Source organism: Gobius niger, assembly GCF_951799975.1.
Source record: "Gobius niger genome assembly, chromosome: 2".
Classification (NCBI taxonomy): domain Eukaryota; kingdom Metazoa; phylum Chordata; class Actinopteri; order Gobiiformes; family Gobiidae; genus Gobius; species Gobius niger.
The window spans coordinates 42,700,588-42,727,926 of record NC_136853.1 but is presented as its reverse complement, the minus strand read 5'-3'; the positions used below and the strand labels follow the sequence as shown (position 1 = coordinate 42,727,926).

At 40.5% G+C, this 27,339-nt stretch overlaps 1 protein-coding gene across 1 annotated transcript in view; it reads right to left on the bottom strand.

Annotated features, from left to right (window-relative positions):
* The window catches only part of st8sia1 (ST8 alpha-N-acetyl-neuraminide alpha-2,8-sialyltransferase 1), a 50,870-nt gene extending 36,537 nt beyond the window's left edge, over positions 1-14,333 (bottom strand). Inside the window, exons 1-2 of the mRNA XM_079552518.1 lie at positions 14,095-14,333; positions 412-556 (exon numbers count right to left, since the gene is read on the bottom strand). Of these exons, the coding sequence (XP_079408644.1) occupies positions 412-556; positions 14,095-14,270 (321 nt within the window). The 5' untranslated portion in view covers positions 14,271-14,333. The remainder of the gene's footprint in view (positions 1-411; positions 557-14,094) is intronic.
* Positions 14,334-27,339: the final 13,006 nt, after the last annotated feature.

Here is a 27,339-nt window from a genome sequence, read left to right as displayed (position 1 = left end):
TTACACACAAAAAATATCTCCAGAAATCAGCAACACTCTGGACAACTAGGAAATGAGGCCCTGTGTCAAAAATCCTGAAATATCCCTTTAAGCTCATAGACAAAGACCAGATAAGAGCTAAATGGCCAATTTCCAAGGCATAGTCTCTGATTACACAAAATAAATGACGAAGTAAAAAATGCTCTAGACCTCCCTCTACATTCCATTGAATTTGTAATCACAGTCCTTCACAACCAGACCTCATCGACATTATCCATTCAAACTAAGCAAGAAACAAAACATGAGCACTTTAAGAAGAAATTATTTGACAGAGTAGAGTAAATAGTTTGAACCTTTCCAGTGTCAGACTTCAGCGTAAACACAAAGGAATAAATATAGTTTGATCAGCTCGTTGTTTCCTCTCTTTCTTACCTGCACGAAAAGCCGGTATGTGTCGTTGTTGACGGTGTGATAGTAGTAGAACTCCCCGTCGTACCACAGCACTTTGCCCCTCGGGGAGTTCTCCTTGGTCACGGCAAACATCCTCCCGGGATCGCAGCATTCGGCCAGCAGCTTCCTGTCAGGACAGAGGAGGCAGGAAGTCTGAGTCGGGGACATCTGGACAGTGTGAGACGAGCGACGGAAGACGAAGCAAGACCATGTGTCCGGTGAAGAACTCAGGGAAATAACACATACACTTAAAATGTCCTTATAACGTTCAATTAACCAGAAATACAGTCCAGGGGTAGGCAACGTCAGGCCCGGGGGCTAAATCCGGCCCTCCAGCACAGAACCTCTGGCCCTCAAGATGATTTTGAGAAACATTATGAGACAAATCAGAAAGTACTTCAACATTTTTAGGGTTAAATGGGAGAAATACTGTTAATACACCCAATGAGGTCATATTATACAACTCTGGGATTTGTAGAAAGTGCACTGGGAAAATAATCATAATTTTAAGGATGAAATGACAGAAACCTACTTGAATTAAAGAGGGGGTGTTATGCTTTTTTCAATCACAAAGCACCAGTCTATATCACACTACAATGATGACCAAACCTTCTGTTGGTCTGTAACTGCAGTAAATTAGAATAACTGCCATGTATAAAATGTCTCTCTCAAAATGGCTGTAGTGAATGTCTTGAAATAGGCCTTTGTCTCTTTAAGAACCTCTGACTCTTTCCGACACGCCCCCTCCACACGCTGTCTGTGGCATCAGTGGGGAGGGGGTTCTGCTGAGGAGCAGTGGTTGGTTACTCAGCTCGGAGGCGTCTCCAGGAGGTGGGGGCGTTCCTAGGAGGACTCAGGCAAACCTGTCCCTAAAATGGCCGCCGTCAGAGTTTTTACAGATTACTCAAAAATACGTGAATGTGCCAAGGCAACACTTCAGGCATGTTTTTAATGAGGGAATGACATAATAACATGATGTAAAGCTTGAAAAAGTCGATTTTGCAAAATACCCCCTCCCTTTAAGAGATTCACTCTAAATTTTGAGTAGATTTGGTCCGGTCTTAGATCAGATAAAACATCTTTTCGCCAACGGAACAAGTCATTATTCTCTTAATTCAGACTCCATTGTATAATTTTAAAGGGACGATACAGAGTTTAAAAATTACCAGACCAGTTCACCACAACTGCCTCTAAAATCCTGCACTGTCACTCAAAAAGGTGTTAATTCGGGTCCGAAGTGCCGTCATGCAGGAGATTAATATAGAAGGTGCAGTTACACGTATGACCTGAGGTGGCAGTAGTGAGTATAAAATGGCTAACTTGCATCTAGCCCCTTTAAGTAAATAACAAATCTTTTTAAAAGTAAAAGTTCATTTGATTTCAAAGTGGGTTTTATGTTTGTTCCATTGTCATTAGCATTTGTATCTTTATCCTAGATTAGTCCAGCATCACTTTTTAGGTTTGTTTTGTCAGACACTAAGGTTAGAGATGTTAAAGCAGTACTAAGTTACGCGTTTACCTTAATAAATCCTTTTCATAGTCCCTGTGGGGGTAATACAAGTGTTTATGGGATGATTGGACGGTCTTTCATCTCCCCCTGGTGTCTCTGGCCAGAAAACCATGTTTGCAACTTGACTGCCACCCGTGCGGAGCCACCAATACACACTAATGGAATCACGAAGAAGAAGCTAACATGCTAACGGGCAAAGCTAACGGCGGGCTAACGTCACAGTATTTACAGCCAAGTTTGAGTGAAAAAAAATATTTCCATTGTATAATTGGATGCACAGTAACCCTCTTTCCCTTTGCCTTTCAGCGTAGTATTTACTCTCCAAGACAATTAATAAGTTAAAAAATCGTAACTTGCTACTACACCTGCAGTTGCGCTTATGGCCTCTAGGGGGAAGAGTTACTTAGTACTGCTTTAAAGATCTTTTACCTTTACATGTTTCAGCGCCATCTGCAGGCCGTCATCAGAAGTATCACCGGCGTGCGGCGACGTGTCACTTATCGGCTGTTCTTACTTCCGAGGCGTGACCAGTCTGACGGTCCCAACAGGTCCGACAGACTGGCCACGCCCCCTGCCGCCCGGTGGATTCAGGGCGACAGGGAAACGCTCCTTCGTCACGGTTGATGGTGTCGGTGCTCCGTTTCCTCATTTCTATGGCTTTCTTTTATCCACCGTTTGAATTTATTGGTTTCCGATCCAATGACCCGAGCCTCGTCCCAGTCCATGATGCTGTTGTTTCTTTTGCAGTTGGTCCGAAATAGACGTCAGACTGGTCACGCCTCGGAAGTAAGAACAGCTGATAAGTGACACGTCCCCGCACGCCGGTGATACTTCTGATGACGGCCTGCAGATGGCGCTGAAACATGTAACGGTAAAAGATCTTTAACATCTCTAACCTTAGTGTCTGACAAAACGAACCTAAAAAGTGATACTAGAACACAAGTAGACACAATGAATGTTACGAAGTCTAGATTAGTCCAAACAGACTCAAATTGAACATAAAGAACCTTTATTCAAGCAATTTTAAGTCATAGAGGCGCAGTTCTAGCAACCATCACCCCAGTGTTCTTATGGTACATTGAGCTAATCGTGTTAAAGGGTAATTGATGATTAGCAAACCCTCATGCAATTATGCTAGCACTGCTGATTAGAGAAGCTATAGAACTGCCTGGGAGGCCCCAAACGTTTACTGTACATACAATCAGGAGAAGGAGGAAGTAGATGCAGTTATTTAAAGATTGCTGTGAAGGGGTGGGTTTTGAGGGATGTTTTGGAGGAAGTAAGAGAGGAAAGGTTTGTGGCATGTTTGGGCAGCGAGTTCCAGAGGGTGGGGCGGCCACGGAGGATATTGTTCTTTCATTTGAAATGAGTCAATTGCATTTGGTTTTGGACTCGGGCTGCACGAAACAATAAAGGGATGTTTCAGGAGTTTTGACATAGGGCCTCATTTCCTAGTTGTCCAGAGTGTTGTTGATTTCTGGAGATATTTTTTTTTTAAACTTCATGCAGTTCTTATGTTTGAAGAGTCGAGTGGCGCTAGGCTAGTGCAAGGCTAGTGCATATCTATGGTATCAGCTAGCCTGCATTAAAGACAGTCTGACCTGCTCCACAGAGCACCTGAGGCAAATCAACAGACTAACGATATAAATGTCTGTGTCCATAGAATATAGCTTCGTGGTTGTATAAGCTACGCAGCGGCGGAGTGATCTGCTAGAAAACTGAGTCCCTCAGTTATATTACAAAAACATTTCTATCGACACAGACATTTATATCGCTAGTCTGGCGTTATAAGTGATTTGCCTCACTGTGGAGCGGGTCAGACTGTTTTTAATGCAGGCTAGCTGATACCATAGAAACGCGCTAGCTTTGCACTAGCCTAGCGCCACGAAACTATTCAAATACTGTATGAATTACACACAAAAAATATCTCCATAAATCAGCAACACTCCGGATAACTAGGAAATGAGGCCCTATAGATACAGACGGCATCTCGTCATAGAAGGGGGCGTGGCTTCGCCGAGGGGGGAAATAGAATCTTTAGAGAAACACAATTTTCCCTCTTTTTAGCCATTTTCTGGTGGAATATGAACTTATTTATCACATAAATAAAGTCAAATGTAAATCGGGCCCATGTGGATATTTTCTCACAGCAGATTGTTCAGTAGAAGTGAAAAAACGGCAGTTGTAGCAAGCGCTAGCTAACGGTTAGCATTAGCCCGAAGCTAAAATGTAGCATGAAGTTAGTATTCTCCATTATTTATGTATTTATGGGCTGTTGAACCACTTTGCTCCTCTCCATGTCTTTGTATTTTTATTTAGTAGAAAACTATATTCATAATTGAGCGTTTGTTACAGTAGTTTTTGAATAATTAGAGAAAATGTCAATTTTTTCAAAATTGTTTTCCCCCTTAACTGTTTTCAGATGCCGTCTGCATCTATATCAAAAATCCTGAAATATCTCTTCAGCATTTTGACGGTTACCATAGTTACTACGACAAGATTCTTAGCTGCAACAACCCAATTTTACGGCATGAGAGCGCAGTCGATCATTATTTTATCGCGTTTATCTGATATGGTATCAGATACACGGAGTACATTTCCCGTACCATGTTTCACCGTTATTCGAGATAACCATTGCACAACATTATTATTTTATTATGTCTTCTACTCATCCCTTGTGATCCCTTAGTTTTTATTTTTATTGTTTTTTGTGCTCATGTCAGGAAGAAATATTTATGTTACAAGTCACATGGTCTACACACAACATGTTTTTTCTTTTTTTTTTTCTTTCCCTTTTCACCCGTTCCCTCCACCCTGTTCGCCCCCCACCCCCCGCCCCCATGCCACACGTCTCAAAACCCAGACAAAACACAGAAAACTGAAATTAAAACAACTATAACACTATATAGACAGATTGAGAAATAATATTAATAAAAAAATAAAAAGAATTTAAAAAATCATCAACAATAACAGTGACAATAACATCTGAAAGGCCTAGTTTTCAAACATGTGTATGTATGGCTTGACAAAACAAAAAAGAAAAAACTTAAGGATATCACAAACTCAGTACAAATGACTCAAATGATAAACAGGCCAACTAGACTAACAAAAAACTCCCAAACCTTGATTGATTTAATATTTACAAATAAACCAGATAGGGTTACCAAAACATACAACTTAATAACAGGTTTGTCAGATCACAACCTCACTCTAGTTGCTAGAAAAATGAATAAATCCCGGTACAGGGACAAACAGCAAACAAATAGTCAAAACAAAATTCTCCATGTTCCTAAGAGAAATCAGACAGCACTGATGAATGATCTAAAGGAAATAGATTGGGAGTGCAAAGTTGACAGTAAAGGCTGTGAGCATACATGCAGTAATATTACTGTAACTTTACAGGAGACTGTTGCCAAATATACAGAATTAAAGAGAAACAAAACTAACAAAAAGAAACTGCCATGGTTTAGTAGCCCCCTTTGGGATCTAATGAAGCAGAGAGACCTGGCTCTTAAAACCTTTCTTAAATCAAAACTGACCACTGATCATTATGTATATAAAAGCCTAAGGAACAAGGTTACCATGCAGCTTAGAAAAGCCAAGGCAAACTTTTATCTAAATTTGATTAAAGATGCAAAAGGTAATAGTAAACTTCTTTGGAAAAGCATGGATAAATTACTTGGGAAAGAAAAAACAAATTGTGACCATGTACAACTTAAAATAAATGGAACTACTCAAAATGACAATACAGAGGTGGCAATACATTTTAATGATTATTTTTTAAATTCCGTGCGGGATCTGGCAGATACGTTCCCGAAACCAAATCGTGTATATAATTTCAATTGTGATGAGTCGTTCCTTAAATTATCAAATGTAGATGAAGGTGCAGTTTTAAAAGTAATATTGCACTTAAATAATAGTAAATCTAAAGATATTTTTGCCATTGACACTGTGTTTTTAAAAGAATACAAGGACATTTTAACCCCAGTGCTAACTAAAGTCATAAATCAGTCTATAAATGAGAGTATTTTTCCTACAGTGCTGAAAACAGCTATGGTAAAGCCTATACACAAGTCAGGAGACAAGCTCCAGGTCTCTAACTATCGACCTATAAGCATCCTTCCTACTATCTCCAAAATCTTCGAAAAAGTTGTTGCAGCGCAGCTTGTGGAACATCTTGATTACAATGCTGCACTACATCCTCTCCAGTTTGGTTTCAGAAAACGATACTCAACGGAGACTGCATGCTGCTACTTAATAGAGGAAATAAAGTCCAGTCTGGATAGTGGAGGAGTTGTAGGGGCGGTCTTTCTTGACTTGCGTAAGGCCTTTGATACAGTAAATCATGAACTACTGATAGATAAGTTAACACATTTCTCCATAAGCACAAGTACAATAAAATGGATTCAATCTTACCTCAGTGCAAGGCAACAGTGTGTATCAGTAAATAATGTATCATCTCCCTTACGAGCATGCACTATGGGAGTGCCGCAGGGTTCTATATTAGGGCCCTTGCTGTTTTCTCTTTATATTAATGACTTTCCATCTGTTTGTATAAATGCCAAAATGATAATGTATGCTGATGACACTGTGGTGTATATTCATGGGAAAACTGTTAAAGAGGTTACACAAAAGTTAACCGAGGAAATGAAAAACATTTCTATTTGGTTGAAAAACTCTCATTTAACCTTGAATATTGACAAAACGGTTTCTATGTTTTTCACAAATCGCTCTAAATCCTCACTATGTGAGACTGGACCAAAAATCACCATTGAAGGTCAGGAAATCTCAAATGTAGACCAAATTAAATATTTAGGAGTCATTCTGGACCCAAATTTAAATTTCAAAAAACATATAAAAAAATTAACCAATACGTTGAAATTTAACATAGCGAATTTTAGATATATTAGAAACTCTTTGACTATAGATGCTTCTAATCTTTATCTAAATGCGATGATAATCCCGCACTTTCGCTACTGCATGACGAGTTGGTCGCAGGCCTGTAAAACAGCATTAAGGCCCCTGGAGTCATTGTACAAAAGTTCTCTTAAAGTTCATGACAAAAAATCTCGCTTATATCATCACTGTCATATTCTTAAAAAACATAGTATATTAAGTTTTGAAAACATAATCATATATTCAAATCTCTGTCTGTTGTTCAAGATAATTAATGGTACAGCAGCTCCTCCATTAAAAAAGTTTATTTCACTGAGCTCAGAAATGTCATCTCGAGCCACTCGGTCGACTGTTCGGGGCGAGTGTAGGATGCCCCAGTGTAAATCCGCAGCTCCGCTTTCTCCAGTGTGGCCATCAAACAGTGGAATATGTTGCCAACAGAGCTGACCACATGTGTAAATTTTAACACTTTTTCACACCAGGCTAAAAAATGGCTTATTTTAAAACAAACTTGTTCCCATAATGTCCTGTAATTGGTGTGTGTGCAAGAGCGTGAAATCTAATGCTTTGAATGAATGAAGTGTGTGTTGATTTTAATGCTGTTTTTGGGGAAATGTATTATTCTGTATTAGTATTTTTATGACTTTGTTGACATCAGTCTGCCCAGGGACTGCAGGTGGAAATTAGCACAAGTGCTACAACCTGGTACAATGCATCTCTCCCTTTGAGGTTAATGTATATTGTACACTGTCCCTGTTCAAATAAAAAAAAAAAAAATAAATAAATAAATAAATAAATAGATTATAAGTATAAAGTTTGGGAAACATTGGAAAAATTGAGGAAATAATGTGAAAATTTGGGGCAGATTGGGGTAAAAATTATATAGGGGGCGGGAATAAATAAATAAATAAAATAATACAATTCAGGGAAAAAGAAAGATGTGATCCCTTAGTTAATTTGTTTATTGGGATGAGATAGGATGTGTCTGATTACAGATAGGGGGCATTATAATCCTCTCACTAATTCACTGCTTGTCAAATCTACTTCTTTTTGTTAGGGATTGGGTCCATGGACTTGCTGTATTACCTTTGTGTATTATAGAAAGTGAAGTTTGCCTTGGTTTCATGTCAATGCTTCTTTGTTTGAAACGGGAGAGCGCGCATTAATCAACATGTGTTTTTCATGTAAATGTGCCGAACTAAGCTATAAAGGCTCATTTTCATCCGTAACATACAGCAAAACACCATCACAGAGGCATAAAAAGATGATGAATAACAACATATATACACAAAACACCCCGGTCTTCCACGCAGCTGGACCTGTATCAGTGGTTGGTGACCTTTGGACCACGTTGCGTTCACATGTCTGATTGTACGAAAGCCACTTCTTCACAGGATTTCGAAAAGTGTGGCATGAGGTCAGGTTCCTCAATTCTGTTGGAAACAAGTTCCAGTGAACTGTGCATGTACTGAGGCGGCGGATTGTCCAAAGGAAGTCTTTCTAAATGGGAGTTTACGGTCTCCTCTGGTTGATGAGCGCGTGTTTGAATTTACATTCAGCTGTGTAAACTCCTGTAATGCGGGCGGGGCAAGTCCATTTAGGGCAGGGGTGTCCAAACCTTTTTCATGGGGGGCCACATACACTGCGTTCCAAATTATTATGCAAATTGGATTTTTGTGTCAAAAAGGTAAAAAAAAAAGCAATAATAATGAAACTCATGGATGGTATCGTGTCTTGGGGCTCTATGAATCACTGACATAAATCTCAGAGACCTGGGATTATTAGTTGTCAGGTTAAGCCCAGTTAAGGGAAAAACTACTGAAAAAGGGTGTTCCACATTATTATGCAGATCATCATTTTCAAGCAATATGGTAAAGAAAAAGGGTCTTTCTGCTGATGAAAAGTGAGAAATAGTTGAATGTCTTGGTCTAGGTATGAAAACCTTCGATATTTCATGAAAGATTAAGCTTAATCATCATACAGATAAGAGATTTGTGGATGATTCAGAGCACACTCCGTTTTGTGCCGATAAAGGCACAATATGGACGGTTTCTGCCAGACAAACACATCAGATTATTAGAACAGATGCTACAAAGCAGCATACAGGTATTTGAAGCTGCTGGTGCCTCTGGAGTCCCCCAAACATCAAGGTGTAGGACCCTCCAGAGGCTACAGTTGTGCATAAACCTTCTATCCAGGCCTCCCCTAAACGGTTAATTGAATGCTGATGAACAGAAACGGCTGCAGTGGCTCAGAAATACATGAGGACTCATTTTCAAACAGTCTTGTTCACTGATGAGCACCGTGTAGCCCTGGATGGTTAACTCAATGGAGTGGTGGATGGTTGGTGAATAACCACAATGTCCCAACAAGGCTGTGACGTCAGTAAAGAGGTAGCGGAGTCATGTTTTGGGCCAGAATCATGGTGAGAGAGCTGGTCGGCCCCTTTAGGCCCTTTAAGGATCCCTGAAGGTGTGAAAATGACCTTTGAAAAATATGTGGAGTTTCTGACTGACCACTGTCTTCTATGCTACAAAAAGAAGAGCCGTGCTTTCCCGAACAAAATCCTCTTCATGCATGACAACACACCATGTCCTACTGCAAAGAACACCTCTGCATCACTGGCTGCTATGGGCATAAAAGGAGAGAAACTCATGATGTGGACCCCCTCCTCCCCTGACTTCAACCCTATTGAGAACCTTTGGAGCCTCAACAAAAAAAACTTCTATGAGGGTGGGAGGCAGTTTTCATCCAAACGGCAGCTCTGGGAGGTTATTCTGACATCATGCAAACAAATCCAAGCAGAAACTGTCCAAAAACGTACAATTTTAATGGATTTAAGCATTTTAAAGCTGCTATCACACAAGGGCTCCTATGTTAAAATATAACTTGACCTGTTAATATTTTTTTGATTGAAATAGCTTTTGATTTCAGTAAATATGACCTCCTAATGCTACAAATACAACAAATGACCATTTTCAGTTAATTACAAGCTTTAAAATGTATTGAAACAATGAGTTGCATAATAACTTGGAACAGTGGATTTTGAGGTTTTTACTATATTTATTTTTGAAAAAAATACTGTTATCACTAGGAAATTTTTTCCACCACATTTAAATGATCCTCTACCAGGTAAAGACTTAAAAATTATGCTGACTCTCATTTGAGTTGACAATTTAGAAAATCTTAGAAAAATGTCATTTGCATAATAATTTGGAACGCAGTGTATTGAAGCGTACATGGGGTGAAGGGCCATAGGTCGGTGGTTAGTGCCATGAAACCTTTGACAAGCAGAGGTTTAAAATGTGCCCCACACCGTAATTTATGCTTAAAACCTTCGTCCCAGCTCTTTGTAAAAAGTTCATACTGTCTTCTTAGCCTATTATAGTTTTGTTCTTTTAGTAAGACAGAAGGTTTAGTTTACCTGCTTCAGTTTTGCTCTCACAATAAAATGTGAGACAGAGCACATTTTATTGGTTAGTTAGGTTAGAAACAACTAGGTTAATTGTTTCTAACCTAACAACTAACCTAGTTGTTAGGTTAGAATTGTGTTGAATTATTACATTTCAAATAAAAAGGACCATCCCTGATATTTACTGATTCAGAACCCCTGATTTAGGGTTTTATAGACTATAATTACATCTGAATACAGGGGCGGACTGGCCATATGTCCATTCTGGAAGAGCACAGAAGGGCCACTGGCTCTAGGGCCACCAGTCCCGCCTCAACCGAGCTTCACCCAAATCTAAAAGCTAAAAAGAAAAGCATCAAAATAGCGAGAAAAAGAGGATGAAAAGTCAACAAAAACATGACAAAAACACGGACGAAAAAAAACTACAAAAACATGAGAAAAACACGGACAAAAAATGATTAAAAAAACAACAAAAATATGACAAAAATGCGACGACGTGACGAAAGGTTTCCGTCACTTTTGTAGGGCTTAGCTTTCAAATGAGGCGTTACACTGTTGCTCTCCAGTCGAGAAGCTTTTAGATTTGGATAAAGCCCAGTATAAAAAAAAACTGAATCTAAAAGGAATTCCGTGGAGTATGGTGTACCACAAGGTTCGATTTTGGGACCGTTATTATTTATTATTTATATTAATGATTTTGCTTCTGTTTCTACGACCACCTTGTCCGTTCTTTTTGCTGATGATGCCGATCAAAAAAATAATAATAAAAAGCCGAACTGGGGAAAATGCACTCGTTAATGTTAAGGCGGGGGGTAAGAGGTTAAAATATGTATTTGTGGAAGTGTCACAATTACGCTGATTTGGGCCAGCCTGGTCAGAGTCCAGGGCTGTTTTTCCGTTCCAGTCCGCCCCTGTCTGAATACGTTATTTCACACTTTTATTATTTACAATAGTGATATGAATTGTTCTTTTTGTCTAATGTTTTTACTATCTGCTTATAAAGTCTTTCTGTGGGCAACATTGAGGTCTTGTTTGCCTCAGACCAGCTCGTCAAACAGTAATAATTATGCATGAATTGTGGCGTTTAGATACAGTTTTGAAGCATCAGTCGTTAAATTATTTCTAATGTGTTTAAAATTCACTAAATTGAATTGAATTTTGCTCCTCAATTTCTTAACATGTTTTTAAATGATGATTGAGAATCCACGGTGACACATAAATACTTGTAGTGCTTGCCTATCCACCAGAACTATTAGATCGCCGACTTACACATGATGGTGTCGTCAGCATATATCTTTTAGTATTTTTTTTTTTTTTTACATAAATTTGGATCATGTGTTCTCTCTTGTGTCCTTAATAAAGATTGAATGAATGAATATCTGACATGATGCTTCAGGACACCCATCAGGTAAATCATTGATAAAAAGAATTGTAAAGGGCCAAGGGTTGAGCCCTGGGGCACACCTACATAATTATACATGACCTCAGATGACACACTGTTTTTTTGTCTTTTAATTATGATTCCACCCATTGTAGAACCTTTGGTGAAAATATGTCTGAATTGACAGTATCAAAGGCTTTTCTTAAAGGGACTATAAGGAGTTTAAAAATGTTAAAATCACGTATTTTCCTCCCCCTACATGTTCCAGCCATGTCCTAATGTGTAGAATGAGCTCAGACCTGTTCACCACAACTGCCTTTAAAATCCTGCACTGTCACTCACAAAGGTGTTAATTCGGGTCTGAAGTGCCGTCATGCACGAGTTTAATATAGAAGGTGCAGTTACACATATGGCCTGAGGTGGCAGTAGTGAGTATAAAATGGCAAACTTGCATCTAGACCCTTTAAGTCGAGGTAGATGGCTCCAACTATGCCCCCTCTATCCAGTTTTGACTTGATGTTCTAACCAGGTCAAAACATCTGCACAATAAAAAGATTTGAAAAATCTTCCATAGAATCCTGACCTGTCTCCCTGTTCAGTATCAATAACCATGTTCTCCCGTTCTGCTCTACCCAAATCTGAAAGCTTCTCGACTGGATTTTTGAAAGCTAAGACCTACAAAACGGATCAAAGATTGTTCCTTGCATTGTCGCCGCACTGTCATCACTTTTTGTCACTTTTTGTCACTTTTTTGTCACTTTTTTGTCACCTGATTTGTTGCATTTTTGTTGCTTTGTCGTCGCTTTTTCAGCGCATTTTGTTGCTTTTTCATCACCTTTTCATCAGATTTTGGTCGCTTTTTTCATCATATTTTTGTCACTTTTTCTTCAAATTTTTGTCGCTTTTCCATCGTATTTTTGTAATGTTTTTGTCACTTTTCCCATCATATTTTTGTTGCTTTTTCATTGTATTTTTGTCGCTTTTCCATCACTTTTCCATCACATTTTAGTCATTTTTTGACACTTTTTCATCATATTTTTGACTCTTTTTTGTCACCTGATTTGTTGCATTTTAGTTGCTTTCTCGTCACTTTTTCAGTGTATTTTTTCTATTTTCATCATATTTTTGTCGCTTTTTCATCATTTTTCTTCATATTTTTGTCGCTTTTTCATCTTTTTTTTTTGGTCACATTTTCATCGTAATTTTGTCAGGTTTTTGTCACTTTTCCCCCCATATTTTTGTTGCTTTTCCATCACTTTTCATCACATTTTGTCATTTTTTGTCACTTTTTCACCGTATTTTTGACTCTTTTTTTGTCACCTGATTTGTTGCATTTTAGTTGCTTTCTCGTCACTTTTTCATCATATTTTTGTCACTTTTTCATCACTTTTTCTTCACATTTTTGTCGCTTTTTCAGCGTATTTTTATCACGTTTTTGTCACTTTTCCCATCATATTTTTGTTGCTTTTTCATTGTATTTTTGTTGCTTTTCCATCACTTTTTCACCGTATTTTTGACTCTTTTTTTTGTCACCTGATTTGTTGCATTTTAGTTGCTTTCTCGTCACTTTTTCAGCATATTTTGTTGCTTTTTTAATCATATTTTTGTCGCTTTTTCATCGCTTTTTCATCACATTTTTGTCGCTTTTTCATCGTATTTTTGTCACATTTTCATCGTATTTTTGTCACATTTTTGTCACTTTTTCCACCGTATTTTTAACTCTTTTTTGTCACCTGATTTGTTGCATTTTAGTTGCTTTCTCGTCACTTTTTCAGCATATTTTGTTGCTTTTTTAATCATATTTTTGTCGCTTTTTCATCACTTTTTCTTCACATTTTTGTCGCTTTTTCATCTTATTTTTGTCACATTTTCAGCTTATTTTTGTCACTTTTCCATCACTTTTTCATCACATTTTTGTCATTTTTTGTCACTTTTTAATAATATTTTTGACTCTTTTTTTGTCACCTGTTTTGTTGCGTATTTGTCGCTATTTTGCTGCTTTTTTTTTTTTTTTTTTTTTTTAAAAAGACGTTTTCAGATTAAAGTCGAACTGGCGAAAACGTGCTCTGTTAAGCCCATAGGGCGATAAGATTAAAAGATCCACTCACGCAAATTATCACGTCAATGATTAGACACAGTCTGAAGTGTTGCGAGGCGGATCCTGATCAACACAATTACTGTTTACTGCAACAAATCTAATCAACACCAAAAAAAAAAAGCCAACGATGGGACAGTAGTGGCCAAATCGTCTGCCCTCGTTTTTGCACTGAGACATTTCCGTTGCAAACCTACTCTTTGGAAAGGCATCACAATGGGTTCCCCTAATCTTCCCAAGCGCATTGTGAGGCGTATAGGGCAGCGCATAGCGGGGGCCTCCCCATCCACCAGCGCATAGAACTGTTTAAAGGGGGGGGGGGGGATGAAGCAGAGATTGTTTTTTCCCCCCACACACAAACCCACACAAACCTGTACAGATCGATGCCCGTCTGGTTCCTGGTCCAAGCGTCGCCCTGCCTCAGCACCTCGTCCACGATGTCTTTCTCGCGCGGGAGCCTGTACACGGGGTACACGTAGAACCAGCAGAGCACCAGCAGGCACAGGGCGGCCCATACCGATAGCTTCCCCCGGTAGCATCGCAACATCTTCCGAGCGTGTTGTTGTCCCCCCGCCACCGCTAAAGCGAGCGTTGCGCACGAGTGGACATAAGGCGGCCGAGAAATGCAAAACGCTGCGGTCAATTCAACGGATCCCGCGTCTCATCACAGCGAGAGGAGGTGCGGGGGCGAGGAGGGGGGGGCATATGAACGGAGGAGGTATGACACCCTCTCGCTTGGCCCACGCATTGGGGCTGGAAATCCGCCAGACGCGCCGCAGAAGGAAGACACGGGGGCAGTCGGCGTCTATCCCTTGCGCAATTGGCCCGCGCTCACCGCCACCATGGTTCCACAAAGCGACGCGTCCACTCTGCGCATCCTCCTCGCGTCAGAAGCGCTCTGTCCTGCAGGATATAGGAGTACCACATGGAGGTCCCTCAGATGGGTCCCCCCACCCCCGCTCTCTCCTCCGAGTCTCCCCTCCGAAACGCCTCCAGGGCCTCTCCTCACTCGCCGGTGGTTCTTGTTGCGTTCAGTGCGCCGCTGCAAGCCCGAAGCGTAGGCTGTAGTGTCTGAACCGGGCCAGAAAACACAAGCCCCCTCCAACCTCCACCTCGCACTCCTGTCGACACCCCCCCGCCCTCCGCCGAGACAAAGTGCTTCTTGTGCCCCGAAATGGAGCGTCAAGTTTGCTGGAGTGAGCCGGAAAAGGCGCACGCGGCGACGAAGTAAAGGCGTAATAATGAAGCAAATCGGCCTTCGCTGTACTTTTTTATTACATCCATCGTGTCTTCCTGTTTACAAATTGGTTTGAAAGGAAGAACATTCTATAAGAGACGCAACGTGCACGTCGGAAGCGTGAGACGCCTCTGATGAAGACGGAAGCAGGCGAGAATTTCCAGTTCGTCGAAGCGCCTCAAGTGTTTGAACAAAACTTTTTTGCATTTGCACAACTTTTTTTAACTTTTAGTAAAAAAAAAAAAAAGAACAACAAAAAAAGGACAAAGTAAGGGAAAAGTATAGGCTGTCCTATTTCTATTGTCCTATTTTATGTTTGTGCATGGCCAGTGTTGGAACTTAGGCTCTTTCAGACGGTCAATAGAAGTTTGGATGATTTTAGTCGCTCCCTTTCATTTTTATTTAGTCTTATTTTAGTCGACTAAAATATCTGGACATTTTAGTCATAGTTTTAGTCTCATGAGAAACTTTTAATTTAGTTTTAGTCAAATTTTAGTCGTCAAAAATAACACTTTGACTAAAATTAAGACTAAATATTTTAGTTGACGAAATTAACACTGGGTCCTACATCTAAAACAGAAAAAACAGGCATTTTAATGCTTTTTTCAATCACATAGCACCAGTCTATAGCACACTACAATGATGAGCAAACCTTCTGTTGGTCTGTAAATGCAGTAAATTAGAATAACTGCCTTGTATAAAATGGCTCTCTCAAAATGGCTGTAGTGAATGTCTTGAAATAGGCCTCTGTCTCTTTAAGAACCTCTGAGCCTTTCCGACACGCCCCCTCCACACGCTGTCTGTGGCATCAGTGGGGAGGGGGTTCTGCTGAGGAGCAGTGGTTGGTTACTCGGCTGGTGACGAAAGCTCGGAGGCGTCTCCAGGAGGTGGGGGCGTTCCTAGGAGGACTCAGGCAAACCTATCCCTAAAATGGCCGCCATCAGAGTTTTTACAGATTACTCAAAAATACGTGAATGTGCCAAGGCAACACTTCAGGCATGTTTTTAATGAGGGAATGACATAATAACATGAAAACATCGATTTTGCATAATACCCCCCCTTTAAAGGAACAGGCCACCCATTTTACATACTGAGATATGTTCTTACCTGAGCTTAGACGAGTTAATTCGTACCAGTCTGGTCTTTGTGCTTGCCCTCAGTCACGCAAAACGACCAAAGATGTTGTTAGCATTTGGCCTCTCCCAATGTAGCTCCAAACGGGGGTGAAGTTGGAAGCTATACCATGCTCTTCCACGGGCACAAAGACCAGACAGGTACAGCTCGTGTAAGCTCAGGTAAGAACATATCTCAGTAAGGAAAAAAGGTGCCCTGTTCCTTTAAAGCAAAATGAAATGATCTCTCATTAAAACAAATTGCAGATGAATTATTCTGATTTTGGTTTTATCAGAGACAGCCAAAAAACGTGATTTCCATATAACATGTTTTATTTTGACAGTGCGTTTCCTCCATGTCCCTTCCTCTCTTGTGCCTCTTGACAGTGGTTCACTCCGGGTTCCCCCCACCCCCCTCCCCCCTCGGTGGACTCCCGCTGCGCGCACACAAACCCGGCCCATTAGCGCCCCCCGGTGTCCTCTCACAGCCCCCAGACTTGCACGAGCGCGCCAGCTCCTCGACGTTGGTCACTCACCGGTCAGCGACTATTTTTACCTTCATTTAATCACACTAATGCTCTCACATGAGCGGCTCAGTAGGTACAGGCGACCGGCCGCACTCAGACACTCTGTCCGTCTCACTGCGCACTGGCAACATCATTATATGTCTGGGAAACGAAAACGCGTCATCTTCTGCAGAGGTGATGCGGAATCAGATCACAGGAGTTAAATATGAGTGCTTATGCTGACCTCTAGTGGTGATGTCGTTAAGTACAAGCGAAAGTGCAGGGCCTGGCACTGGATAAACGTGTCAGGTTGGAGATGTTTATAGCTTCTTGAACTTTGTCCCAAGATTGCTCTGCTTTAGAAATGCTGGATATAGGTTTTTTTTTCGTAGAAAAGCAGAGAGTGTCTTGCTTCATCTGAACTTTGACCGTGAAGCTCCGGCTCCACCCAGTTCATGCAGCCGCTGTGTCTTTGAGCCTGACACTGCACCCACTTGTGTGAGGGTCATCACGGACTGAGCTTTGTTTAGGGTTTATACAGGCAGAAGCGAGTCAAATGTAATGGTATTTAATGACGTTTATCTGTAGTTTAATGTCACAAACTGGGGGGAAATTGCACATATTATATAGCTCAACACCCCCACTTGCTCACATTTGAAGAATCCATTTTAACGTAACACATCTTGGTTTACATACCAAACATAAACATTTCAAATCTCATTAGTTTTTGTTTATTTGCGGGCTTGGTCAGTACATCCGCAACCATCTCATTAGTTGGACAATACAATAGGCTTATGTGGTCGTCATCCAACGTAGACCTTATAAAGTGGTATTTAATATCCACATGTTTGCACCGTTGCCTATGTACAGGGTTCTTTGTTAAAGCTATAGTGCCCTGATTGTCCTCATAAACAATACATTTGTTTGTTTGACCATCAAGACAGTTCAAAACTGTTTCAAATACAAATACTCTTGTATGGTCGCAGCTAAAGCCATGTACTCAGCCTTACAGGTAGAGAGTGCGACTGTAGGCTGTTGTTTAGTTTTCCATGAGACTATTGGACCATTCTTGTTTAGACTGATACAGTAACCTGTAGTACTTTTTCGATCACCAATATCAGCTGCCCAATTAGCATCACTGTAAGCATGGATTAGGTTCTCATCTTTGTATTTTCGGAAACAGAGTTCTTTGTTTTGGGTACCTTTCAAATACCTTAAAACATGCTTTACAGTTGTCCATTGTTCAGTAATTGGTTTGGTAAAATACTGGGACAGTTTGCTCACTACGAAGCTTAAGTCTGGCCTTGTACAGGTTGCCAGGTACATTAAGCTACCAACTGCCTCTCTGTATTTCCTCACATCATCCATTAACTCAGCGTCATCACTGTAGTCAAGTTTTTGTTCACACGGCGTAGCTCTAGGCTTACAGTTTAACATGTCAAATCTCTCCAGTATAGTTTGTACATACTTGCATTGTGACATCTTAACACATTCAGCACTTTGGTCAAAGTCAATACCTAGAAAATGTGCCAGTTTACCCAAGTCTTTCATCCTGAACTTGGAGCTCAGCTTTTCCTTTACACATTTCATAATGCTCACAAGTCTGTGTCTCCACGAGCCGCTTTTTGGGGCTTATTGTTTATAGGAGTAGAATGAGGGAGACTGGAATAGTTTGCGTTCACTATTTAGAAGGCGATGATGTCATAATGTCAGGTGGAGGGCAGGGGCCAATAGATACAGACGGCATCTCTGGAATCGGCCATATATGGTCATGTTTGAAAACAGCTACTTTTATCGAAAAACTACTTTAAAGGGGCTAGGTGCAGGTTGGTCATTTCATACTCACTACTGCCACCTCAGGTCATACGTGTAATTGCATGACGGCACTTCGTACCAACTTTTTAGTGACTGTGCAGGATTTTAGAGGCAGTTGTGGTGAATCGGTCTGGGCTCATTCTACACCTTAGGTCCTTCGTCCTAAAAAAACATAATATAGTTTTCTGTTTTCCGATTTACACTTGACTTTATTTATGTGACACAAATGAGTTCATATTCCACCAGAAAATGGCTAAAAAGAGTGGAAAATTGTGTTTCCCAAAAGATTCTATTTTCCCCCTCGGCAAAGCCACGCCCCCTTCTATGACGTGATGCCGTCTGTGTCTATACAACTCTATGGGAGAAATACAGTTTTTGTAAGAAATCTCCAAAATGAAAATTGACAAATGTTTTTCCTCATCAGTATTTGATCGTGATTTGTTCAGAAACCTGTGATATTATATTTATGTCTGAAAGTCCTTTCTATCGGACAACGCCACACTCATGTTTTTGAATATTGTCACTTTCATACGCTTTTCAGAGAAAGTAATTGGGCATTGGTTTGTATGTGCTGACAGTGTGACAGAAAAGATTTGATACAGTTTTTGTTTCATGTGGATTCTTCCAGTAATGACTGAGATATTTGCCAAAAACAAAGGCAAAAACACTCTGCATTTACCATGGGAACCGCCATAGAGCTTTCAGTAGCCTTCCATCTCAAATAAACTGTAGGCTCTTTAGAATGTTGGGATATATAGATACAGACGGCATCTCTGGAATCGCCCTATATGGTCACTTTTGAAAACAGTTAAGGGGGAAAACAATTTGGAAAAAAATCTAAACTTTCTTTAATTATTCAAAAACTACTTTAACAAATACTGAATTAAGAATATAGTTTTCTACTAAATAAAGATACAAAGACATGGGGAGGAGCAAAGTGGTTCAACAGCCCATAAATACATGAATAACGGAGAATGCTAAAATGATGCTTCATGTTAGCATAGGGCTAATGCTAACGGTTACGGTACAACTGCGTTTTTTTTTTTCACTTCTACAGAACAATCTGCTGTGAGAAAACATCCATATGGGCCCGATTTACACTTGCCTTTATTTATGTGTGATAAATAAGTTCATATTCCACCAGAAAATGTCTAAAAGCGAAGCCACGCCCCTTCTAGAACACAACTATTGCTTCTGGCACTTCATAAGAAAAGACTGCCATGCTCAAATGCTGTCTTCCCTCACTGCCCCTCAAGTTACTATGGCTGCACTCGATCTGAAGTTTACAATGTCATAATTTCCCCCCAAAAAATGTGGATTTAATAATACCAGTTTGGATCCAATTTAAAGGGATATTTCATGATTTTTGACATAGGGCCTCATTTTTGTTTTTTTAATTCATGCAGTCCTTTTATTTGTAGAGTTTAGTGGCGCTAGGCTAGTGCATGTCTATGGTAACTAGTAGCCTGCATTAAAAACAGTCTGACCCAAGCACAGAGCACCTGAGGCAAATCACTTACAACACCAGACTACCCATATAAATGTCTGTGTTGACTGATTAATTTGTGAAATATAACCATTTTGCACTTAAAAGAACTTATATCAGCTTCCTGGTTGTGAGCTATGCAGCAGCGGAGTGATCTGCTCGGTTACCGGATCTACAGTAGTTTGTTTACTACACGTGGAATTAACAAAGGAGCTTTCTACAAATCAGATATGGAGGACAACCCGATGATTTTGAAGAGGTTTTTAATGCAGGCTACTAGTTACCATAGACCTAGCACTAGCCTAGCACCACTAAACAAAAAAATCTCCTGAAATCAATAACAGCCCTGTGTCAAAAATCCTGAAATATCCCTTTAAGACTTTTTAATGACATTTAAGACCTTGATTTTTTTTTGTTGCAGCTTTATAAACATAAAACTACGTACATTGTGAATTGTTTTAGTCTTTTGCAACATGCCATTTCTCCACAGGCACGACTTCATAAGCACATTTCACAACTTTCATGAACCAACAACCAGCCTGCTACTTCACCACTGATCAAATAAATAAACAAAATGCTTTAGAAAATCACGCTACGAGTGTAATTTAACATTTTGTCTGACCAACAGCGTAGTATCTTTCTCTGTTGGAGTCTCTGCTGAAGTCGCCTTATCTCTGGCAGCGGCAGCAGCAGAGTGGCTCAGAGTCAAGGTCATCGGCTCTGGTCAGGAGTCAGCTGCTCTCTGTGACCACTCTGGACTGCAGGTCTATTTATGAACTGGCACAATAACACAGAACAATGATTCATCGTGCTGCCCCTCCATCAGACCGGCCCCGTTTGTTCGTTGTACGGTTGGCTTTCTTTTTACCCACATTTACTCCCGGCACGTGCTCAGGCTCGGCTCGAACCGGCAACCCTCTGAGTAAAGCTTCTTTCTTTACCTTGTTTTTTCTCCAACCGTGTGCATGGAAATTTTACTTAAAGTGGACGTGTTATGCATGTGGAGCAAAAAAATATACTTAAAAACCTTATTTTGGGTGCCTCAGCTTTGATATTTTACGTTTAATAATTTGAAAATATGTCTCTATAAGAATGAAAGCAGTACTAAGTAACATGTTTACCTGAATAAATCCTTTTTGTAGTCCTTCTGGGGGTAATACAAGTATTAATGGGATGATTGGGGGGTCTTCTCTGTCCCCGGTGTCTCTTGCCAGAAAACCACACTTGCGGCTTCCCCTATTCCAACCCGGAAGCCCCAATACACACTAATAGAATCACAAAGAAGAAGCTAACAGGCTAACGAGCAAAGCTTACTGCGGGCTAGCACCACTTACACAGTATTTACAGCCAAGTTTGAGTGAAAAAAAAAGATCTCCATTGTGTAATTGGATGCACAATATCCCTCTCTCCCTTTGTCTTTTTTGTCAGCGTTTATTTAAAGCTTTAAAGCAGAACTAAGTAACTCACACCCCTAGAGGCCATAAGCGGCACTGTCCGTGAGAGTAAATACTACACTGACAAAAAAGACAAAGGGAGAGAGGGATATTGTACATACAATTACACAATGGAGATATTTCACTCAAACTTGGCTGTAAATACTGTTTAAGTGGCGCTAGCCTGCAGTTAGCTTTGCCCGTTAGCCTGTTAGCTTCTTCTTTGTGATTCCATTAGTGTGTATTGGTGGTTCCGACCCGGTGCAGGAAAGTTGCAATTGTGGTTTTCTGGCCAGATACACCAGGGGGAGATGAAAGACCCTCCAATCATCCCATAAACACTTGTACTACCCCCAGAGGGACTACGGAAAGGTAAACAAGTTACTTAGTACTGCTTTAAATACTAACAATGAAATGCAGACGAAAGAGCGGGTTGGCAGCTATAGGAACAATTATATTAAAGAAAAAATAACTTCAAGGTTGAACGTAGGGCGTGGTTAGCAGCGCCAGCATTGCGTGGGCTTTCAAAGTGTGGAGGACGGTTTTTGGGTTTGAACAAATTGTAATCAGGAGGTAGTACAGAACGAGGCGCTGACACCGTAGAAGAAGAAACAGCTACATTTAACAGCTTTGTTCGAGGACTACTCCAAACTGCGTGAATAGTGAAATATTATTCCAGGTCTGTTTTTTGACGAGAGAACAACGTGCAAGCGTATTTAAATCTCAAGAAAGACTTTAAAGACCATGTTCCGTTGTTTTTCTTTACAAACAATGAAAGGGGGAGCACTGCCCAACCCAAAACAAAAAGGTCACAGGCTCTAACACTAAACTTGTCGCCTTTAGCCTTGATTACAGTTCACATTCGCTGCATTGTTTTTCTTTTTTTCACCAAGGTCTTGAATTGATAATGGGAGAGTGTGACCACCAGCCTTCGCCAGCACATCCCGAAGATTCTCTCAATGGGGTGAAGATGTGGACATTGTGGTGGCCAAACCATGTGCTAAAATGTTGTCTCGCACTCCCTGAACTGCTCTTTCACCAGGTGAGCCCGATCAATCCCGCCTTCCGCCCGTAAGAGTGGGAAGAGACATTTAGCAAATCAAAATGCTGAAGGAAACAAAGTGTATATGGAACAAACTATACTCCAAGGCTATCATTAGAGCTCCCGTTGCAACAATGTGACGCGAGGAACATTATAGCAGCATCCAATCCAATCTATAGCTGTAAGTCCTGGGTCAACATTGTTCTGAGAGGATTACAGGGCACCAACTGACAAAACAATAAACGTCCCGACCGCAGACTGGACTGTCGCAGCAGAAGGGGCACTATCCCCTCCCTGGATTTTTTGCCGTTTAGAGATTGTATTGCAAAACACTACAAAGGGGAGACATCAGGAGAGCCCCCACAGGCCCGCACAAATGTGGCACCTTCCGATCTATGTGTGCGCAAACAGGCGAAAGTGCATAGCGAGCGGCTTGAAGATACCGAGGACGCTCTGTGTTTTGTACGGCATCCATGTTTGTGGAGACGGGGGGGGGAGTGGGGCGGCTTCAGAAATAGCCGTCCCACCTGCTCAGGATCAGAGATACAAAGGATGACAAAGAACATGTGTTGTCTTTGCATTTTCTTACTTTTGTTGTTTTCTCTTTGCTCTCAAAAGTACTGTCTATGTTTTACTTCATACCTAGTTTACACCTATTCACTAAACTGATTCTCACTTGGAGGGACGGGACCACAGATATAATATACAAGAGATATCTGGTTATCCATTAAGCCCCATTCATAGTAATGATCCCGCGTGGCCTGTGAAATTAAAATGTCTCCTCCCACGAAGCCTGTTTCTTAAAGGAATAGGCCACCGTTTTTACATACTGAGATATGTTCTTACCTTAGCTTTGACGAGTTCTTTAGGACCTGTCTGATCTTCACCCGTGCCTTCAGTCACGTAAACACAGCGCAGACGGCGTTAGCATTTAGCCTCTCCCTCTCTCCTCTATAGCTCCAAAACAGGTCAAGATAGGAGTAGATCGAAATCTGCGCAGTAATCTTCACTTTACTGTGCGGATGCCAAATTACTCCTGGTATTATTACGCCTTACAATATTGTCCCCCCTTTTATCCACTTAGAAAATCCACATTGTTTAATTTTGTGTAATTATACTTTGTAGTGGAACACTTCACGTAACCATATTCAGGGGCGGACTGGGACTGAAAAACAGCCCTGGACTCTGACCAGCCTAGCCCAAATTAGCGCAATTGTGACACTTCCACAAATACATATGTTAACCTCTTACACTAACTAGTGCATTTTCCCCAGGTCGACTTTTTATTATTATTTTTTTTGATTGGTATCATCAGCAAAAAGAACGGGAAAGGTGGTCGTAGAAACAGAAGCAAAATCATTAATATAAATACTGGTCCCAAAATTGAACCTTGTGGCACACCATACTCCACGGAAATCCTTTTAGATTCATGTTTTTTTATATACTGGGCTTTACCCAAATCTAAAAGCTTCTCGACTGGAGATCAACAATGTAACGCCTCATTTGAAAGCTAAGACCTACAAAAGTGATGGAAACTTTTCGTCACGTCGCCACATTTTTGTCACATTTTTGTTGTTTTTTTAATCATTTTTTCTATCATTTTTTGTCCGTGTTTTTTCTCATGTTTTTGTTCACTTTTCATCCTCTTTTTCTCACTATTTTGATAAAGCATCAAAGTCTTTTTAGCTTTTAGATTTGGGTAAAGCTCAGTTGAGGCGGGACCGGTGGCCCTTGAGCCAGTGGCCCCTCTGTGCTCTTCCAGAACGGACATATGGCCAGTCCGCCCCTGACCATATTTAGGGAAAACGTGGAAGAGCTTGGTAGCTTCTATCTTGACCTGTTTTGGAGCTATAGAGGAGAGGGGTAGAGGCTAAATGCTAACGCCGTCTGCGCTGTGTTTAAGCACGGGTGAAGATCAGACAGGTCCTAAAGAACTCGTCAAAGCTAAGGTAAGAACATATCTCAGTATGTAAAAACAGTGGCCTATTCCTTTAAAAGGGCATAAAGGTGGGAAGCCCCGCCCTTGAGGGGGCGGGCGGAGCAGCTACGAGCCTCCACAGAGCTCCAGAGCCTGTCAATCATAGATTTGAGATTCAACTTTTTGTTGTTGTAGTACAAAAATCAGCATGGTTAAAAATTTGACACCTACCCCAGCATCGTCACATAGGTCATAGCAATTTTTAGAAAAATATAAACTCTTTGGGGCCAGGCTTGTATGTAAGCAGTGCCCAAAGCTACAAAGGAACACTGTTTACAAAGAGTCATCAGGGGGTGATATTACAGGGGTTAGTAAAAGTGTAAAAGTGGGTTGCAGCGCCTTTTGCTAGGGCCTAATTTGTAAAATAGAACTTACAAACTGGAAGGACATGGGCCACTGTTAATGTATGGGATATGACTTAGATCAGGGGTGTCCAAAGTGCGGCCCGTGGCCAAATGCGGCTCTCAGACCAACTTTTGGGGGCCCTCTGCGGACACATTATCAGAGATGGTCCTTTTTATTTGAAATGTAATAATTCTCCACAATTCTAGCCTAACAACTAACATTGTACTGTGAGACAGAGCTGGCATGAAGGTTTTAAGCATAAAAAAGGTTTGGGGCACAATTTAAAACTCTGCTAGTCGAAGGTTTCACAGCACTAACCACCGATCTATGGCCCGTCACCGCGTGTATGCTTCAGTATGCGCCCCCCCCCCCATGAAAAATGTTTGGACACCCCTGACGTAGATATTAAAAACACATGCACGCATTTACTCAATCAATTTATTGCATCATGCCTTGATAAGTTATTTTAGGAAGGACTTTAGGAAACATCTGACTTGACAAAAGCCAGGCTCATATTACAATTAGCACAGTGATATTAATCTGAAACGGTTCCAACTGAAAACATCCTGGAAGAGGAGAGACTTTCAGCGTGGTATCTGTTGTAGATTAGATAAGCACCCCTCGTTTTAATCACAGGAAAACCTAAAAATATAGCTCAACAACAAAGCACTACAATTGCAAATCAAATATCAAGTGATGAGAATGGTAATTATTGGCAGCGCAGCAGCAGCCGCATATTTCACCAGCATTTGTTGTTAAAATTGAACAAAGCGCTCGTTGTCAGTCAGTCAAGGCTATGCTATTATCGTTCGATTGTGAAATCACAAACCGTGTACAGCTTTCATTATCTAACACAGTAAAACAATGTATAAAAGTAAGAAAAAGAGCTGCGGAACAACTCCGTCAGCTCCCGGATCACTTAAAGAGGGGGTATTATTCTTTTTTCAATCCTATAGCACCAGTCTATTACACACTACAATGATGACCAAACCTTCTGTTGGTCTGTAACTGCAGTAAATTAGAATAACTGCCTTGTATAAAATTTCTCTCTCAAAATGGCTGTAGTGAATGTCTTGAAATAGGCCTCTGTCTCTTTAAGAACCTCTGAGCCTTTCCGACACGCCCCCTCCACACGCTGTCTGTGGCATCAGTGGGGAGGGGGTTCTGCTGAGGAGCAGTGGTTGGTTACTCGGCTGGTGACGAAAGCTCTGAGGCGTCTCCAGGAGGTGGGGGCGTTCCTAGGAGGACTCAGGCAAACCTATCCCTAAAATGGCCGCCATCAGAGTTTTTACAGATTACTCAAAAATACGTGAATGTGCCAAGGCAACACTTCAGGCATGTTTTTAATGAGGGAATGACAGAAAAACATGAAAAAGTCGATTTTGTATAATACCCTCCCTTTAAAAAGATCAAACACACTTGTCCAAATACAATAAATTCATCCAAATACCAGTTTACATTGGAATATCTCTGCTAGTTTATTGTTATGAATGCAATATACATTTCCAAAATCTACTGTCTCTTCAGAGAACAGTATTATCATCACTTGGTCAAAACCTTCTCAAAGACCAAACAGGCCTCCGTTATCATCTGACCTGATCTGTCAAGTCATTGCCAGTAAACGTCTCTGCAGTTGCATCATTGCTGCTCCGGTGGAAGGTTAAAGAGCGGAAAGCAACCTGGAGATGAGTGACTGACATCGAGCGCCAACAAACTGCAAATGTCTCAGTCGCCCAAGACTCTACAACACAGATTACAAATATTCAACATGTCCAGATACACAATACTGGCTTGTTATTCACCAGCACCTTAATAACTATGGGCCTTTGGTGGCGTAAACTTGCACTAATGGCATTTAGAACCAGGAACATTTGACATTTTCTGTAATATTGACGTTCATGACTGAATCGGCTCTTTAAAACGGCTCTTTAAGGTGAAGGTTTGAAACGGATCTCAGTTGTGAAAAGAGCCAGATCTTTTTTTTTTTATTCAATTTTACGCAGAACTGCCCTGAGTTGCCTCTTTTCGTTTATTATGGCACAACATTTTATTCACAGACACTTTTTCCAAGCGTAAATATCAGTCCTGCATTGTCATTTTGGATGATTTAAATCAGTTGTGCCCGTTAGAGATCATGTCTCAATATGAGTTGATATTATAATTCTTTTGAATGACTCTTTGTAATGAACAGATCCTGAAGACCTGGCTCACATGAACCGTAAATCCCAGCGCCTAAAATTTCAGGCTACACCTCTGAGTACTAAATATCTTTACTCAAGTAAAGTAACTTTCTCCATTTACTCTACTTGGAGTATTTTAATCTGTTTATCACTGTAGCTACTTGAGTGATATTATTTTGAAGTAACTCTTAAGTAAAACAGTTTGTTATTTTTTCGCTGCACTGAATCTGTGACAAAAGCTTCACGTTAAATGACAGTGGATGTGTCATCAATTTAAAACTTGAAATAAATTTATATTCGACTTTATTATATTATTGTGTCTATGGCGATTTCTTTGAAAAACATACACACTTTTCTATTATGTTACATTTCATCATCTGCTTCATCTACACTAAAACATCAGATTTGTTCTGTAGTATTTTCACCAAGTACTTTTTTATCATAATAATTATACATAAGTTATTCCTAAAGTCAACAAAAAG